Source organism: Coregonus lavaretus (assembly GCF_964263955.1).
Source record: "Coregonus lavaretus genome assembly, chromosome: 38".
Taxonomy (NCBI): Eukaryota; Metazoa; Chordata; class Actinopteri; order Salmoniformes; family Salmonidae; genus Coregonus; species Coregonus lavaretus.
The window spans coordinates 5,904,597-5,923,994 of NC_140025.1; the positions used below are offsets into that span (position 1 = coordinate 5,904,597).

Sequence of the window (19,398 nt, forward strand, 5' to 3'; positions counted from 1 at the left end):
TTCACACCCCTGAGTCAACACTTTGTAGAAGCACCTTTGGCAGCCATTACAGCTGTGAGTCTTTTTATTTTTTTATTTAACCTTTATTTAACCAGGTAAGTCAGTTGAGAACAAGTTCTCATTTACAACTGCGACCTGGCCAAGATAAAGCAAAGCAGTGCAATAAAAACAACAACACAGAGTTACATATGGGGTAAAACAAACCATAAAGTCAAAAATACAACAGAAAATATATATACAGTTTGTGCAAATGTAGCAAGTTATGGAGGTAAGGCAATAAATAGGCCATATTGCAAAAATAATTACATTATTACTTTCTGGGTAAGTCTCTAAAAGCTTTCCACACATGGATTGTGCAACATTTGCTTATTAATTATTTTAAAAATTCTTCAAGCTCTGTTCAAGTTGGTTGTTGATCATTGCTAGACAACCATTTTTAGGTCTTGTCATAGATTGTCAAGTAGATTTAAGTCAAAACTGTAACTCGACCACTAAGGAACATTCACTGTCTTCTTGGTAAGCAACTCCAATGTAGATTTGGCCTTGTGTTTTATGTTATTGTCCTGCTGAAAGGTGAATTAATCTCCCAGTGTCTGGTGGAAAGCACACTGAACCAGGTTTTCCACTATGATTTTGCCTGTTCTTAGCTCCATTCCGTTTATTTTTCATCCTGAAAAACTCCCCAGTCCTTGGTGATTACAAGCATACCCATAACATGATGCAGCCACCACTATGCTTGAAAATATGGAGTGTGGTACTCAATAATGTGTTGAATTGGACTTTCCCCAAACATAACACTTTGCATTCAGGCCAAAAAGCTAATTGCTTTGCCACATGTTTTGCAGAATTACTTGAGTGCCTTGTTGCAAACAGGATGCATGTGTTGGAATCTTTTTATTCTGTACAGGCTTCCTTCTTTACACTCTGTCGTTTAGGTTAGTATTGTGGATTAACTACAATGTTGTTGATCCATCCTCAGTTTTCTCCTATCACAGCCATTAAACTCTATAACTGTTTTAAAGTCACCATTGTCCTCATGGTGAAATCCCTGAGCGGTTTCCTTCCTCTCAGGCAACTGAGTTAGGAAGGACGTCTGTGTCTTTGTAGTGAATGGGTGTATTGATACACCATCCAAAATGTAATAATAACTTCATCATTGCTCAAAGGGATATTTAATATCTGCTTTTTTATTTTTACCCATCTGCAAATAGGTGCCCTTCTTTACAGAGAATTGCAAACATCCCTGGTCTTTGTGGTTGAATCTGTGTTTGAAATTCACTGCTCGACTGAGGGACCTTACAGATAATTGTATGTGTGGGGTACAGAGATGAGGTAGTCATTCAAAAATCATGTTCAACTGTATTATTGCACACAGAGTGTGTAATGTATGTGACTTTTTAAGCAAATTTGTACTCCTGAACTTATTTAGGCTTGCCATAACAAAGGGGTTGAATAATTATTGACTCAAGACATTTCAGCTTTTCATTTTTAATTAATTTGTAAACATTTTGAAAAACATAATTCCATTTTGACATTATTGGGTATTGTATGTAGGCCAGTGACCCAAAATCTCAATTTAATTCATTTTAAATTCAGACTGTAACACAACACAAGTCAAGGGGTGTGAATACTCTCTGGAGGCACAGTATGTCAGTATTCACATGGAATGGTGTTTTTCATTCTTACACTCTTATCCAAGAAGGAAACTCTCAGGTGAAGCCTCGTAATTCAGTCACATTTTCTAGAACTTTTCAGATGAGAGAAAAGTCCCTGCATAATGAGAAAAAATTAAATGGAAAAAGAAGAGAACTACAAGGGAAGGAGGAAGGCCAGAGTCCATAATCGACGGGTACCTGTGTTCACTGTAAAGTTGTCTAAGAGAGTCTATCTCATAATAATAGTATGGACTCCTCTTTTGTTCCTGTGTTCTGTCTTTGAAACAGAAATTATAGACATGTTTTATGTTACCGCATTCCATTGATGTGCACTCATAGAGTGTATAAGGTTCATTCATACATACACGCAATGATTTTCAATACCGCAGGCATCTCACTGGCGTTTACAAGAATGTGTCTGTTGTTATGTATAGATCAATCAAGTGTTTGGTTGAGAACTTGTTGTGAACTTTGACTGTCTGGCGAGAGCAACATTGACTTGTCCTGTCACCCTGTCAAGGCCACACCCAGCCATTGAGGTTGGAGTGAGGAGGGGTGATGTTGGAGTTAGGAGGGGTGAGGTTGGAGTTTGGAAGGGGGATAGGATGGGGTTAGTTTGGAGTGAGGAGGGTGAGTTTGGAGTTAGGAGGGGTGAGAAGGGGGAGAGGAGGGGTGAGGTTGGAGTTGGGTCAGGTCACTTGGGGTCGATGACAACATGTTATGGCTCTTCAGATGTTTCTTTGTGTCTCTTGTTTTAGCAAAAAAGCCCCTTGAGAGGGGAGCCGATTCAATTCCATGAAACCGAAGCGCATTCCTACTGTACAGAAGAGGCCATATTTGTGGATATTGGGGTAGTTTATAGTACTGGGGTAGAAGGGTCTTTGGGCATGCAAGGTTTTTCTGAGTGAAAATCAAATATTTGTCTTTAGTAGGTACGTTTTTCAATTTGGCATTCTGACAGTCAAAAACCAATACATCTAACAGTTCGATCTAACAGTGAGGGAGACATTCACACCTTTATGCAGGACAACCTTTCCAGGGTTGATGAGCATGTACATGTAATAAGATGATCTGTAGGTTATGACTGGTATAATAATATAATATAATATGCCATTTAGCAGACTTACAGTCATATGGTTTGATGGGTTCAGCTAAATGAAAACCAGCAGCTATTTGTTCAACCACAGCTGAATCTACAGTGCCTTCGTAAAGTATTCAGACCCCTTGATTTTTTAATCCTCAGCAAAGGGTCTGAATACTTATGTAAATGTGATATTTCCTTTTTTTTATTTGATAAAATAGCAAAAATGTCTAAAAACCTGTTTTTGCTTTGTCAATATGGGGTATTGTGTGTAGATTGATGAGGTAAAAAAACAATTTAATCAATTTTAGAATAAGCTGTAACCTAACAAAATTTGGAAAAGGTCAAGGGGTCTGAATACTTTCCGAAGGCACTGTATAACCAACTCACGGAGTGCCCACAGATCAATTGCATAAGTTATGGATAATAACTTCTAACTAATATATCTTCAAAAGTTTTTGGAAAATGGAACACCTGACTTAAACAATAAATAAATCAAGTTTTCTTGACTGGTATGAGCTGGTGCGTACACTGTCATAGGAATTTATGCTCTTATGAATATATGATCTGAAAATGAGATTAGCAAATCACCCATACTATAAATCAATATATCTGTAGCAGCATATGCTTGGCTTTAGCTGTATTCATGCCATGTGATTCTAATATGATCATGCTGTCAGTTAGTGCCAAAACACATAGCTGGCCTAGCTCAGCCTGCCTGTCCTCACTTCGCAACAAGATTTAGCTAAAAGCATGTGGCTGTTCAGTCAGTCAGTGTTGTGCAGCAAGCTATCGTAGCCTGAAGCTCTGTTGTGTCATTAACATTCCTGTAGCTGAGGAGAGGTGGCTCCTTTAATGTTCTGAATGTTCTGCTACATGATAAAACAGCTCGGCCTGTCACCTGGGATCTGAGCGGCACACTCCATACGCCCCTCCTTGTCCCCTTCCCTCCTTGTTGAACTGTTCCTGTACCTGCACCTCTCAACACTCAACAATAACAACTAGCTTGTGCTGCCAGTAATTTAGGAAACATCTCTCTCTGTCTTTCTTTCTCTCTCTCTCTGTCTCTCTCTGTCTGTCTCTCTGTCTCTCTGTCTCTCTCTCTCTCTCTCTCTCTCTCTCTCTCTGTCTCTCTGTCTGGCTCTCTCTCTCTCTCTCGCTCTCTCTCTCTCTCTCTCTCTCTGTTATTTCGCACTTTTCTATCGCTGCCCCCCCCCCCCATCTCTCTCTCACACTCTCACAACAGAAGATTACAACACTGACATCCCTTCACTGCCAGATTGAGAGACAGTCTGTTTTTATCTAAAACATATTATTTCACCCAGCTGACAAAAACACGTCATTCCCTTGGCAGACAGTGATAGATATATTTAAAGTGATTATCTTGCTGATGGATGTGAGAGACACAGCATCGTGTTTTCAAGAGGCCTGGGCTGTCATGTGTGGTCTCTTGGCATGGGTGTGTATGTGTGCGCGTGCAGTCCTGCCCTGTCTGTCTCTCTCACTGATTCTGGCGTGTGAGGTATTTTGTTCACCCTCAGGTTGACACTGAGTGGCGGTCTTTAAAATCACTACTGCAAAACAAACAGGAGCCTATAGGTAACCAGATCTGCTATCAGCTAATGCTGTTGATTGCTTCTGTTTACCAATCACTGAGAGTGTGACCTAGGGCCAACCACTTGAGCCCTGGAGCCCTGCCCAGATTCACTCTGCACTAATTATTGTGTGTGTGTGTGTGTGTGTGTGTGTGTGTGTGTGTGTGTGTGTGTGTGTGTGTGTGTGTGTGTGTGTGTGTGTGTGTGATTTTGAGTGGTCACACGTTTAATGAGTAGATTAAAGTCGGCCACTCCTGCCATATCTTACATATTGAAGTAGCTTCCAGAAAGACTCAAGAGAGTTCCAACCTAATGCAGAATAAGACATTTATTTTTCAACAATTACAAAGAACAAAATATTTTAAAATCATATTTATATCTTACATCAGCTGTACAGAGATGACGTGTTCATTCTAAATGATTCTGGAACAAGAACTGAACTAGAAAACTAGGAGTATTTAAGTCGATGAAAAAATATTTGTCTATACAAAATAGAAAAAAAGACATTGAACTGAAGATGGAATCCATAATATTGTACCCTGATGCAGTGTTTAGGCCTCTTAACTGGTCCCAAAGCATTTTACAAAATAATACGATGGCCTCTTATAATTGCTAAAAAAAAAAATTGGCCTCTTTGGTTCCATGATTAGGTATAATACATTTGAACAGAACTTAATTTGCTTTCTATAAAAATAACTTTTTCCAATGGCAGTTTCTTTATTTTTTAACTAATCACGCAACTTTTCAGTGCAAATATTGTAACTATCATTCACTTTGAAGAAGAAGCAAAAGATTACATTTCAAGTACTGGTAATAGTTAATAACTATAACTAAAAGTTCAGTTTGTCTGGTGTCTGTGGGTCAATACTATACATTGCATAGCTCATGCGGCACTTATATTTAAAAGGATTGTGAGCAAGGGTCAGTGCACCACATTGTACTCTTTAAAGGCATTTCAATCTGCAAGTGCTATTTAATGTGCATTAGGAAGTGCTATGCAGCACCAAGACTTTAACCGAGCAATATGGCAACTCATCGCTTTTGTTTCGCTGACTGAAATGAGAGGGAAACTTGTTGTGCTTCAGCTGTTGAAGAAATTAGACTCTTCCCGTTAAAAGTGTGAATGAAAGAAGGAAGGATTCAGAAGGAAGTAACAGAAGGTCAATGTTTTTCCCTATTGTCTCTGTTTCATATCACAGCCTAAACTCCCAAGTTTTGATGACAGCTTCAGCGTTCGCATGGTGTGTTGGAATGTATTTTAATTTTCTGCTCACTCTTCTGACATGGAAGCCATTTTGAAAACAGATTAATTTTGATTTCTGGATGCTGGCCGTAAAATAAAAACGGTTTTATATAAAATGTTAATCTTGTGACACATCAACAAGATGTATTTCTTGTTAGAAGTGCTGAAGTTGTACAAGAGGTGAGTTGTCAGTGCTTTCACTATAGGTTTTGCAGTTATACTTTCTTGAAAGAGGCATGGTTTGGAATTGTCTATCAGCAAGTGAACCTCCTTCATAATCTCAGGCTCTTTCCACCTTTGTCAGAGTATAGAAATAGAACTCTCCATTTTCAGAATAGAAATGGCAATCTTGGAAAATATATAATGCGATAAGTACCATTTAGTTCAAATCCCTCTGATAATGACACCTACATGAATTTGCAAACACGTTTACAAAAAATGGGATTGAATCATATATTCATATGTTGGCAAAAGAATATCAGAGAATATTATTAACAAACATAAATATATATACAAGTGTTTGTTCAGGCATATGTGAGAATGAGTGTGTAGGATATGCGTGAATGAATTAAGTTGTGTGTGCATGTGCGTATGCCTTATAATTGTCCATAAATATCACTTTGATTTCTATAATTAATTTTGTAATATCCTTTTCTTCTTTACAAATGTCCATAAAAGTCCACTTGAAGTACATAGTCTCAACTCAAGCACATCCACACTCCTCCACGATCATATTGGGTACGTCTCTCTTGACGATGTTGTATTCATCGTCGAAGTAGAGCATTGACATGGTGCTGAGCTTGGTGGGGATGCAACAGGAGTTCATGGAGCCAGGGCTCATGCCTCTCATCCGATACTGATTGACCACTGCCGTGTGGAAGGACGACGCCGACCCTGGCACTCCCGCCATGTACGCCGGACAGTTCCCCTCGCAGTAGTTCCCAAAGTACCCCGACGGCGCAATGATCCAGTCGTTCCAGCCGATGAGGCGGAAGTCTATGTAGAACTGCTGTCTGCAGCACAGACTACTACTCCCGTCACACTCCAGCCCCCTCTTCCTGATGCGGTGCTTGTTGTCCGCTTGCCGGGCCTGTACGACTAGAAACGGCCTGTGGGACTCGTCGTTCTGGTTCATGAGGATCGGTAAGACCGCCAGGTCCTCGCAGCCCTCGCAGCGCACGTCCAGGTTTTGCCGCCGGTCGCCCTTCTCGAACCCCATCTTGATAGCATTGGTCAGGGGGAAGGTGTGCCAGCCGCTCCTCTTCAGCTCCACACGCTTCTCCACCAGGTTCCACTTGCTGCCCAGGCCAGGCTCTTGGTAGTACACCTTGACTGTGACCTTCCTCCGCGGACCCTTGTCCAGGGTGTTAGGAAGCAGCCTGAAGTACAGCCACAGGGTGGCCTGGGTCACGTACAGGTGCTGGTTTCCCTCGTTGGAGATCAGGAAGAACAGGCTGGATTTGGATGATACCAGCTCATCTGGGAAAGACAGGAACAGAATAGGGAAAGGTCAGTTTAAAAGTAATTTTAAACCTTTAAAAGGTCAGTGTGGCAATGCTAAAAGAGGAGACAAATACACAGATTCATTGGCTATTAATTAACAAAAATACCCATCTTTCAAAAACCTTACTGATATTGGACAACGCTTCAAGAAGATACTACCACACTGGGTGGTCCCAAGCTTGGACTGTTGGATGAATAGCTGGACAAGAACTGGGAACATAGGGAACAGTTCAACAATTTGGGATTAAATTGAGATAGACGGTTACTATGGCTTCCCTTGTTATGGCCTGTCTTACTGTCATCTCTATCTGGCCTGGGATGTAAACAGAGTTTGGACTGGTACTAAAGGGATTTGGTGGATGGGTGTACACTGGTAGACAGCTCTAACAGAGACACCAGCCTCCTCTTGATCCAGGGCCCGTATTCACAAAGCGTCTCACGGTGCTGATCCAGGATCGGTTTTGTATTTTAGATCATAATGAATAAGAGGGGGGACCTGATCCTAGATCAGCACTCCTACTCTGAGACGCTTTATGAATACAGGCCCTGGTCTTGTCACGTAGGCCTACATGGGGACTGCAATGACAGTGCAGCATCAGCAGGTCTGGAATCAGTTCCATCTGGCCCTTGCCTATAGAGAGCCTCGACAGTGACAATGACAGTACAGATCTGGGATCAGGCCCACTTGAAGTTGCCTCTGGCCCTGAGTCAGGCTGGGTATGGGGAAGAGGGCTTATCAGAGCCAAGTACAAAGGCTCAAAGGCTTTGCTGTGAATACTGCAGAAAAACAAGAGCTTACTGAGCCTAACTGCTTACACAATGCACAGTAATGTGATGTAAAGGAAGAAAATGCACAGTAAAGCCAGGCACATTGAGTGAAGAGGAGCACAGCTTCACAGTGGATTAATGATCAAGCAAAAAAAGCAATTTACATGAAACTAGCTGGCCTTTCCAACAACCCAACTATCACCACAGAAACTGTGTCTGGCTGTACAGTGCGTGCCAATGTTTACTTGTTTTTGGTTTGTGCCATATTGTTTTCATGTGTGGGTAGGTTCAGGTTCGGGTTAGGGTAGGGTAGCGTAGAGTCAGGGTCAAAAGTCAAATTCAAATTGAACTTGCACTTGTCAGTGCCCAAAACATGACATGACCAAAACAACTCCTATTCTTACACACTCACTGACTTTGCCTGGTCAGGCTCCCTGCACCACTATGCAGTTTGTTGATCAAGACAAGACCTGAACCTTGAACTACCTAAAGAAACCTAAGAGACAGTAACATCTTCAGTAGCTAAGGCAGTAACTGAAATATATGGTTTCTTCCCAGTCCTCCAGTGAGAGTAAAAACGTCTAACCTGAGAGCCCATCAGCAACACTCTACATGAATACTCTGTGACTGACTGAGCAACATGCAGCTGTCAGGTGAAGGAAAGTGGGAAAACACACACGTCAAGGGACACCTCTCCAACCTGAACACTGAGCTGTGCTGCCTGCCTATCTGCCTGCCTGTTTGCTTGTCTGCCGCCCAAAGCGATGGGACCCTACCTGGGCGGGCCTGGGCCCCATCATCATGGATCAGCTACAATGGAGGCCGCCCTGGCCTGCCCAGCCAGTCTCCATCTGCACTGCCTCACACAACACAAGACAGGTAATCTCCATGTTACTTCTCAACTCAAAGACTTAGTCAACAGACAGCTATAGACCACACTCTGACTGTCCTAGCACTAGGCCATGGGTGGCAGCACAGCTGTCAAGACATTACATTTACATTTTAGTCATTTAGCAGACGCTCTTATCCAGAGCGACTTACAGTTAGTGCATACATTCTTTTTTTCTTTGTTCATACCCCCGTGGGAATCGAACCCACAACCCTGGCGTTGCAAACGCCACGCTCTACCAACTGAGCTACATCCCTATGACCAACAATAAGCAAAAAGCTAAGACCTAATGTCTCCTGGTTGAAATGGATGTTCTATTCTATCTTCTGTTTATGGATGGATGACTTTGATATATTACTGTATCAGTTATTTATTCTTTCAACAGGGGACAGGGGAAGAGGGGGGGCTTTGTGAAACAAACCTAAGGGAGCCATTTTTCACTCTGTGAGTAAAGAGGGAAATTGTCTCAGATGGAACAGGATACTCAACAACAGAATACTCCCCAAAAAGACACATCCAATTAGAAAGTGATTTGTCAGGTGAACATATGAGAGCACCAATGCAGTGTGCAGGAGTCTTTAAAAAAAATCATTCTCAGGAACAGAAATAGAGTTGCAGAGAAAGTGTCTTTAGATGATATCACTATCGCTGACGTGGCATCTTTGTCAGGCAACTGCTTTAGTAACCGTACACAACAACGGCAAATACAAGGTCTAACATACAAGCATGATGAAGTCCATAAGTACTGTGCAGGCAGCAACCAAGTCCCACTCTAGGACTATATAAGGGAGATGGTCCCTCACACCATGCATTCTAATACGGAACAGTGAGTGGCAGTGAGTTCACCATTCCAGTTCACTCTACATTCAGCATGCATGGTCCTGACACAAAGCGCTGACCTTATGTAGATGTAGAGCCATTCTAAAGCAGCCCTGCTTTCAGGTCATCTTATAGCTGGTACCAGGATTCTCAACAGAAGATCACAGTAGAATCATTGTATATGGGTGGCATTCAGATGAAATACTCAGCATGGGTGAACATTAGATTTTCATCAGGTGTCTTAGATTGACTGTACACTCTTAGAAAAAAGGGTTCCAAAGGGTTCTTCAGCTGTCCCCATAGGAGAACCCTTTTTGGTTCCAGGTAGAACCCTTTTTGGTTTCAGGTAGAAGAACCCTTTTGGGTTCCATATAGAACCCTCTGTGAAAGGAGTTCTACATTTACATTTTAGTCATTTAGCAGACGCTCTTATCCAGAGCGACTTATAGTTAGTGAGTGCATACATTTTTCATACTGGCCCCCCGTGGGAAACGAACCTACAACCCTGGTGTTGCAAGTGCCACGCTCTACCAACTCAGCTACAGGGGACTAGCGGAACCCAAAAGGGTTCTACGTGGAACCAAAAGGGTTCTACCTGGATCCAAAAAGGGTTCTCCTATGGGAACAGCCAAATAACCCCTTTAGGTTCTAGATAGCACCTTTTTTTCTAAGTGTATTTGAGAAGCAGAACAGGGTTGGTTTTGAACATATCTCTGATCAGCTAACCGAATCACTGACACTAATTGTGTTGGAGAGATGCACAGCTGGTTAGAGAAAATCTGGGGTGACTTCAACTGCTATAAGAATAAGAGGCAATAAGAGGTTTGATCTGAATACATGTGGGCCTAAGCAGGTGGCATCATTGATCATTTCCAGTCCCCCTTTAAGCATCTCTAAGCAAATTGTTGTGTGAGCTCTTCTCAGTGCCACGACCAGCTGGCTGCAGCTACCACCCTGGGTAATACTGCCAACTGGCAAGGAGGGCAATGAGGCACAAGGAAGGCAACCCAACTGAATCTACACAAATGTACAGTACAAAGTTACAGAGCTTTTTGAGAATAATGTGAAAATATTATGGGCTTTTCAAATCTTTTTGGGATTGCCCATATCATTCTTTTGAATGTGAATGTGATATTATACATACCCTTAATCTTTTCTATGCAAACTATGGATTTTGTGTGTTGTTTTGAAGATGAATGCTATGAGGCTGTTATAGTGACATTATTTATGAGTCTCTGGGGGTGTGAACCTCAGCCTGAGGACACACTTGTTCTATGCTCACACTAACAAATGCTTGGTTGTTTGGTTGACCCAACTGCTGGGTTGCAGGTGTTGGGTCACTTAGTTGGGTTGTTTTCTTTAAAAACTGCTGGTTATTGATGCTGGGTTACTGAGATATGACCTAGCAGGTCAGATCAGAAGACTGGAGGCATAGTTTAGTCGGGGCGTGACATTCAGATAGTTATTTTTAGCCACCTGAGTAAATGTCATTCCTGTTCATCTGTTCTGTTGAATAGTTTTAACATGCTATGGTTAAACATTTACCTCTTTGTAGCTTGAATGATGCTTATAGAAGTGTATGAGTTCCCTAAAAGCCTCTGTAAATCCCATTGTTGGGATAGAATAAGGTGGTATACCTTATTATAATATGTAATAAATAATCTTAATATTATAGAGGAATGTGAAGAGAAAAAAAAGGAAAAATGTTATTTGTAGTATGTAAACTTAACATGATGAACAGGAATGACATTTATGATGTTAGATAAGGTCTCTGATACTAACAGTTGTCCTCTCAAGATGAAGCTTCTTCATGTGAATAATACCTGTAGCATGACTCAGGTTATCACTCAACCAACTAGTGTTTACCAATAGTGTTGGATCTGTGACATCCACTTGTATTGATCATATCTTCACTAATGCTACAGAGCTTTGCTCCAAAGCAATATCAGTTCCCATTGGCTGTAGTGACCATAACATTGTGGCAATAACAAGGAAAGCCAAAGTACCAAAGGCAGGGCCTAAAGTTATTTATAAGAGATCATACTAAATGTTTTCTGAGGACTCTTTTGTTGAAGATGTAAAAAATGTATGTTGGTCTGATGTGTATAAGGAGGAGAACGCAGATGCAACACCTGGAGGATTATTCTTGTCAATTGTTGCCAAACATGCACCTGTTAAGAAACTAACTGTGAGAACTGTTAGAGCCCCCTGGATCGATGATGAATTGAAGAATTTTATGGTTCAAAGAAATTATGCAAATAGAGTGGCAAACAAGTCAGGCAGCTCAGCTGATTGGTCGACATACTGTAAATTGAGACATTTTGTGACTAAACTTAGCAACTTAACATTGAAGTTGATGGGTCATTTATAACGAAACCTTTTGATATAGCCAATCATTTCAATGGCTATTTCACCAGTAAAGTAGACAAACTGAGAAGTGAAATGACAACATTGAACAGTGAACCATCATATTTGTGTATTGAAGATCTAATAATGATAAAGAAGGATTGCAATGTTAAATCTGGTCAAATTTGTGTGGAAGAGATTGAAAAACGATTGTTATCCATCAATAATGATAAGCCACCAGGTACAGACAACCTAGATGGGAAACTATTGAGAATGGTAGCAGACTGTATTGCCGCCCCTATTTGCCATGTCTTTAACCAAAGCCTAAAGGAGTGTGTCCACAGGCGTTGAAGGAAGCTAAAGTAATTCCACTACCTAAAAATAGTAAAGATCCCTTTGCTGGTTCTAACAGCCGCCCAATCAGTTTGCTGCCTGTTCTTAGTAAACTGATGGAGAGAATTGTGTTTGAACAAATACAAAGCTCTTTTTTAAAGCACAAGTTAACTACTGACTTTCAGAATGCATATAGGGAAGGGCACTCAACTTGTGCTGGACTGACTCAGATGACTGATGATTGGCTAAAATAAATGGATAATAATATGATAGTTGGAGCTGTATTATTAGATTTCAGTGCAGCCTTTGATGTTATTGATCATAAATTGTTATTGAAAAAACTCAATTGTTATGGCTTTACATCACCTGCCATCACATGGTTGGAGAGTTACTTATTCAATATAACTCAGAGAGGATTCTTCAATGGAAGCTTCTCTAACATCAGATATGTACAGTGTGGTATCCCTCAGGGCAGTTGCCTTGGGCTGTTACTCTTCTCTATTTTTACAAATGATTTGCCACTTGTCTTACAAGAAACTAAAATTACTATGTATGTTGATGATTGCACACTCTACACATCAGCACCTACAGCCAGGGAGTTCACTGAGACTCTTAGCAAGGAGTTACAGTCAGTGCTAGAATGGGTAATTAACAACAAACTGGTCTTAAATAAATCTAAAACCAAAAGCATTGTAATGGGTTCAAAGTATTATCTTAGATTTAAACCTCAACTGGAGTTGTGCATGAAGGGTGTGACCATTGAACAAGTTGAAGAAGCTGAACTCCTAGGTGTAACATTGGATGGTCAGTTATCATGGTCAAGTCATATTGACAAAGTTGTTGTTGGGGAGAGGTATGTCTGTTATAAAAATATGTTCTGCGTTTTTTAAACAAAGATCAACTGTATTAGTTGTTCAGGCTTTGATCTTGTCCCATCTTGATTATTGTCTGGTAATATGGTCAGGTGCATCAAAGAAAGACCTAGAAAAACTGCAGCTGGCTCTAAACAAAGCAGCACACCTTGCCCTTAACTGCACACACAGAACTAACATCAACAACATGCATGATAGTCTTTCATGGTTGAAGGTTGAGGAGAAATTCACTACTTCTCTTCTAGTCTTTTTAAGAAACATTTGTGTGTTGGAAATGCCTAACCAATTGTATAATCTATTTGCATACACTTCAAACAGACATACCGCACCGGACATGCCACTATAAGTCTCTTCACGGTACCCAAACCAAAAACAGATTGAATGCGTCGCTCAGTTATGTATAGAGCCATGTCATCGTGGAATGCTCTTCCACCAGAGGTTACTCAGGCAAAATGCAAGTCTAGCTTTAAAACACAGATTTAAAAAAAACATATTGTATCACAGCACCTCTCCTATTTCTAAAGATCTAATTTAACTGTACTGTATACAAGAAAATTAATATGTATATGTGAATAGTGTGTAAATAGTATTTTTGTTGAATCTTGGTGTCTTTCCTATATATACAACTATTTTTATTTTGAATGTAATATAATATTCTGTTCTGTACTTTGTCATGTATTTGTAGGTTTTATGTGGACTACAGGAGGTTGGTGGCACCATAATTGGGGAGGATGGGCTCGTGGTAATGGCTGGAGCGGTATTGGTGGGATGGTATCAAATACAACAAACACATGGTTTCCATGTGCTTGATGCCATTCCATTTGCTCCGTTCCAGCCATTATGTGAGCCGTCCTCCCCTCAGCAGCCTCCACTGATGTGGACCCCAGGAAGAGTAGCTGCTGCATGTGCAGTAGCTAATGGTCATGGCTAGAAGGGATCCAGCTTTTGTCTAATTAAAGTCAGATTTGACTTTTCGTAGGAAGTTAGGAGAATTTACGCAGCTGGTTAGGAGAATTTACGTAGCAGATTAAGACAATTAGGTTAAGGTTAGGAAAAGGGTTATGGTTAGCTAAAACGCCAAAAAAGGCAACTGTTAATTTGACAAAACCTTGATCCCTTCTAGCCATGACTATAGCTAATGGGGATCCTAATAAACTAAACTCATGGGTGGCCAATAAGATCTAGCTGAAAGCCACGCCCCTAATAAAACAGGCCTCCTGAAAATAACCTGAGGATTACATTAAAAATGGCCCAGCTGCTAGGTCCACTCAGCATGAGTGTAAAAAATACCCAACTGATTGTTAAATTAACCCATGTTTGTGTAATCCCAACAAACCAACATGTTGGGTTATTCACCCAAACCAACTGGCTGGGTCAAAACAACCCAACATGTGTTCTGTCCACTAGTTAACCAGCAATGGGTTACCAAATAACCAAAAGTGTTTGCAGAACAGTTGGGGGGGAAATAATAATGTAAAACATCTATAAATGATAAACACAAGCAACATTTGGTTTTGTTTAGTTTTATATTTCAAATAATAATAATAATAATAATATTTCAAGCTATTTGACTGACTTTTTCTGTATGCATTGAACCCGCATCAGTTGATTTCTGGTTTCATGCTCCCTACCCTTTAAATACAAATACACAATATTTTTAAAAAACTGTGCCTACTTTAAGGAATTTGTGAATGTATTGTTTTGAAATCACAGACAGTTTCTGCTCTTAGCGGGGCGGGGGATGATGCGCTGCATCACCTTGATCAACTGTGTAGTCCAAACGTTACGCACCGGACCCAGCTTGGTCTGTGCGTAAAAGTGGTTTTATTTTTGTTTTTTTCTAATACAATAGAGTAAACGGTAGACTGCCTATAAGATACAATAATTACACACCTGTCTCTGCGAAACTGATTATCTCCGAGCTCTCCTCCAGCACTTCGTTGGCATTGCTGGTCGCGTGTCCATCCAGATTCGGGATTTCTACTCTCCCATCCTCGCGCACTTTACCGGCGTGGAGTTTCCGAAGCGCAGTCACCATCGCCGCCTTCGGGATAGAATGGGTGATGTTGGGTCTTACCCTCATCTGTAACCTGCTCAGGATATGCCTTTTCACCACCTCCAGAAAGTCAATGTCCACCCGTCCCGATTCCTCGGGCTGACCGATGCCACACGAAGTGCAAGTTTCCTGAGCTACGGTGTGCGTCTCCGTTCCCGGCAAAGGGTTCAAGGATCCCGGCGCCGCTTCTTTGCAGAGGACAGACTGCACGCAAGCCATAAATAATGCCACTTTGATTATACAGTTAATCATTTTCTTTATGAAGAAAAAAAGTCGTGATATTTGAAGTGCCATATGCCTATAATTCGTTTTCTACTATAAAAAGGTATGCAGAATATTGCTGTCAAATGTAGGCTATTCACTTGGCGTTATTAAGAAAATACGATTTCGAATGAAAAGAAAGATAAAGTTGTAAAATCCCGTTAGTCCGTATAAAGTTGCAAGGAGTCCATGCAAGAAGAAATATTCCACTCAATTCAGACGCATTTTGATGGAATTAAATATTCAATTCACCGTAACTTGAAATATTCCCCTTATTTCGTGTCTGTGTTCATTCCCGATGTCTGTCACTCAGCTGACTTCACTTCAGGGGCACAGTGGGAGTCAAGTCCGTTCTGCCTGTCTCAAAGACTTTGCTTCACCATTTCAAGGTAACACAATTTAAAAACCAGTAGGCTACCATTTATCCGTCAATTGAGTTTCAGTTCAATGCCTGACGTATCATGCCATGGTTTAATTGATATGCAATCCGCAATAATCATTATTTAGAAACTAATAGAAGAGGACAAACTAAACGAATAGAAAATCACCCATTGGTTGATAAACACAAGTCAGGATATTCCATAGAAGGGAAAAAGCTGATGGGTCGGTCAAATAATAACTTATCGCATATTGTAGCATCCAGTTTTTCATTTGCTTTGACTTACTCCTTCAGTTTTTGTTCCTGTATATCCTTATTGAAATGCACCTTAATTGGATTTGAATTCCCGATATGAAATTGCCCTGATGTACTTGAGCACAAAGAGGTCTAATGATCAGACGAACCTTTCCCTTGCTATGTCGATTTAGGAGTCCTCCATAGACTGAAAGTTTTTATACAAGGAAACCACGTGGGACGTCCCACCAACTAAACAGACTCCTAGTATTTGGTAGGAGATTATGCATAGGCTTAAGGTAAACTATCCTCCTTAGCTGTCCTGTCCAGAGAAAATACTTATAACCTATGGAAAACGAATTAGGAGAGATAAAAAATGACTTAAGAATTCGAGTAACCAATTATTTACCAGACTGACTGGTGACTTGTGCATAATGCGTTGATTTGCGCACAATATAGAGCATCATTAGCATAGACTATCTTTACAGTGGAAACTATCTACTTTAGAAATAAGAACGAGGATTACATCAATAAACTTCCATTATATAATTAATTAACATTTAATATGTTCCGTATAAAGCCTGTAGGTCTAATAGCCTAGACAAGGCCTGGCCATGTTTTAATATAAAACATTTTCATCAACACGTGCTATCCAAATGTTTTTTGTTGTTGTTGCATTTTCATGCTTCAAACAAACAGAAAACGTGTCCCATATAGATGCTCCAAAGAAAAATGAATAAAATAGAAAATAAATGGTACCGACAGATTCTTGACAGGCCTTTCTTATTGCGGCTCAACCATGACTGCATGGTGATCATAAGCATCTCCTAAACCAGACTGGATGTACTGGAAACAACACCAAGGTAATACAGATATAAGCGCCAAAGGTGACACTGTAGGTGCGTGCACCACTTTTTATATTTGAAGTGACACAAAAACAGTGACCAATTCAAGTCAGAGCTCTGTTTTGTCGTCACTCAAATATGAGTGAAATATAAGCCTAATAAATATCACATAATACATTTGACCTAACATTGGCAAAACAGTACTAGGTGAATGCCCAACATATTTTAATGCTATTTTTTTTATGTGCGCTCTCCCAATACTGTAACAGATCAGATCAAGTTGAAAGTTGTTAAATGCTGCCACCCTTCTTCTAAATATTGCAACTACACATTGCATGAACCGCACACATTTTTTACAATCTGCAGCCAGGCAATAAACCGATAGGTCGTAGCCATATAGCCTATAAAGGCATATCTATCTAACAGTTGAAAAATACATGTTTTATTTACAGCATAAATCATGAAATATGCTGGAAAATATTGAGGGATAACATGGGACATACAATGACTGTGTAGGCTACTATAGATAATTAGATGTGATAAATTAAAACGTTTGCACTGTTACTATAGCCGATGTATTTGTCAAACGCAGGGCTGTTCAATTCCTGTCCTGGAGGGCAGAAACACTTCTAGATTTTGTTTCTACCTTTAGTTAATTGCAATCACCCATGGGGCCTCATTTATAAACGTTGCGTAGACCTACATACAAAATATAGGCTACGCAAAAACACGCGTGCACCAGTTTTCACGCAAAAGTTGGCATTTATAAAAATTGAACTTGACATGAGAATGCGCTTAGTTCAGTTTCTAGTGGTTGAAGTATTGCATTGCAAGCAGGCAAGCAGCCTAGTATTTTGTTCAAATGGCGCATATAATGACACGCTTATTTCTAAAAAATAATATAAAAAAAAATAATATAATATATGATTAAATTATTTGCTGTTAGTGAGAAGAGGGAATATTATTTGTTTTTGCATCTTTGCATCTTTGCATTCTAAAATAGTTAGAAATAATAGTTAGAAATAGGCTCATCACTAAGCTAAGGATCCTGGGACTAAACACCTCCCTCTGCAACTGGATCCTGGACTTCCTGACGGGCCGACCCCAGGTGGTAAGGGTAGGTAACAACACATCTGCCACACTGATCCTCAACACGGGGCCCCTCAGGGGTGCGTGCTCAGTTCCCTCCTGTACTCCCTGTTCACCCATGACTGCATGGCCAGGCACGACTCCAACACCATCATTAAGTTTGCTGACGACACAACAGTGAGATAGCCTATAGGGAGGAGGTCAGAGACCTGGCCATGTGGTGCCAGGATAACAACCTCTCCCTCAACGTGACCAAGACAAAGGAGATGATTGTGGACTAAAGGAAAAAAAAGAGGACTGAGCACGCCCCCATTCTCATCGACGGGGCTGTAGTGGAACAGGTTGAGAGCTTCAAGTTCCTTGGTGTCCACATCACCAACTAACTATCATGGTCCAAACACACCAAGACAGTCGTGAAGAGGGCACGACAAAGCCTATTCCCCCTCAGGAGACTGAAAAGATTTGGCATGGGTCCTCAGATCCTCAAAAAATTCTACAGCTGCACCATCGAGAGCATCCTGACTGGTTGCATCACCGCCTGGTATGGCAACTGCTTGGCCTCCGACCGCAAGGCACTACAGAGGGTAGTGCGTATGGCCCAGTACATCACTGGGGCCAAGCTTCCTGCCATCCAGGACCTCTATACCAGGCGCTGTCAGAGGAAGGCCCTCAAAATTGTCAAAGACTCCAGCCACCCTAGTCATAGACTGTTCTCTCTGCTACCGCACGGCAAGCGGTACCGGAGTGCCAAGTCTAGGTCCAAAAGACTTCTCAACAGCTTCTACCCCCAAGCCATAAGACTCCTGAACAGCTAATCATGGCTACATTTACATTTTAGTCATTTAGCAGACACTCTTATCCAGAGCGACTTACATAAGCAATTAGGGTTAAGTGCCTTGCTCAAGGGCACATCAACAGATTTTTCACCTAGTTGGCTCGGGGATTAGAACCAGCGACCTTTTGGTTACTGGCACAACGCTCTTAACCACTAAGCTACCTGCCACCCACATTCACTTCCCCCCCACCCCATCTTTTTACGCTGCTGCTACTCTGTTAATTATTTATGCATAGTCACTTTAACTTTAGCTATATATACTTCAACTACCTCAACTAGCCGGTGGCCCCGCACATTGACTCTGCACCGGTACCCCCCTGTATATATAGCCTCCATACTGTTATTTTATTTTACTTCTGCTCTTTTTTTCTCAACACTTTTTTGTTGTTTTATTGTACTTTTTTATTAAAACTGAATGCACTGTTGGTTAAGGCTGTAACTAAGCATTTCACTGTAATGTCTGCACCTGTTGTATTCGGCGCATGTGGCCAATAAAATTTGATTTGATTTGATTTCCTATGATCATTTCAGAATAAATTCCTCACCTTTTCTGACTGTGATGGTTTCATGCTCGCGAAGTATCCCATAGGCCTAT

General features: G+C 40.9%; 1 protein-coding gene across 1 annotated transcript; it reads right to left on the minus strand.

Annotated features, from left to right (window-relative positions):
* Positions 1 to 6,277: 6,277 nt before the first annotated feature.
* On the minus strand, positions 6,278 to 15,412 carry LOC311112154 (inhibin beta B chain-like; the record flags this gene model as incomplete). The annotated part of the gene is made up of 2 exons (XM_084155130.1): positions 6,278 to 7,053; positions 14,998 to 15,412. 2 exons carry the CDS (start codon positions 15,410 to 15,412, stop codon positions 6,278 to 6,280), a joined length of 1,191 nt encoding a protein of 396 aa, XP_084011256.1.
* Between the last annotated feature and the right edge of the window lie 3,986 nt (positions 15,413 to 19,398).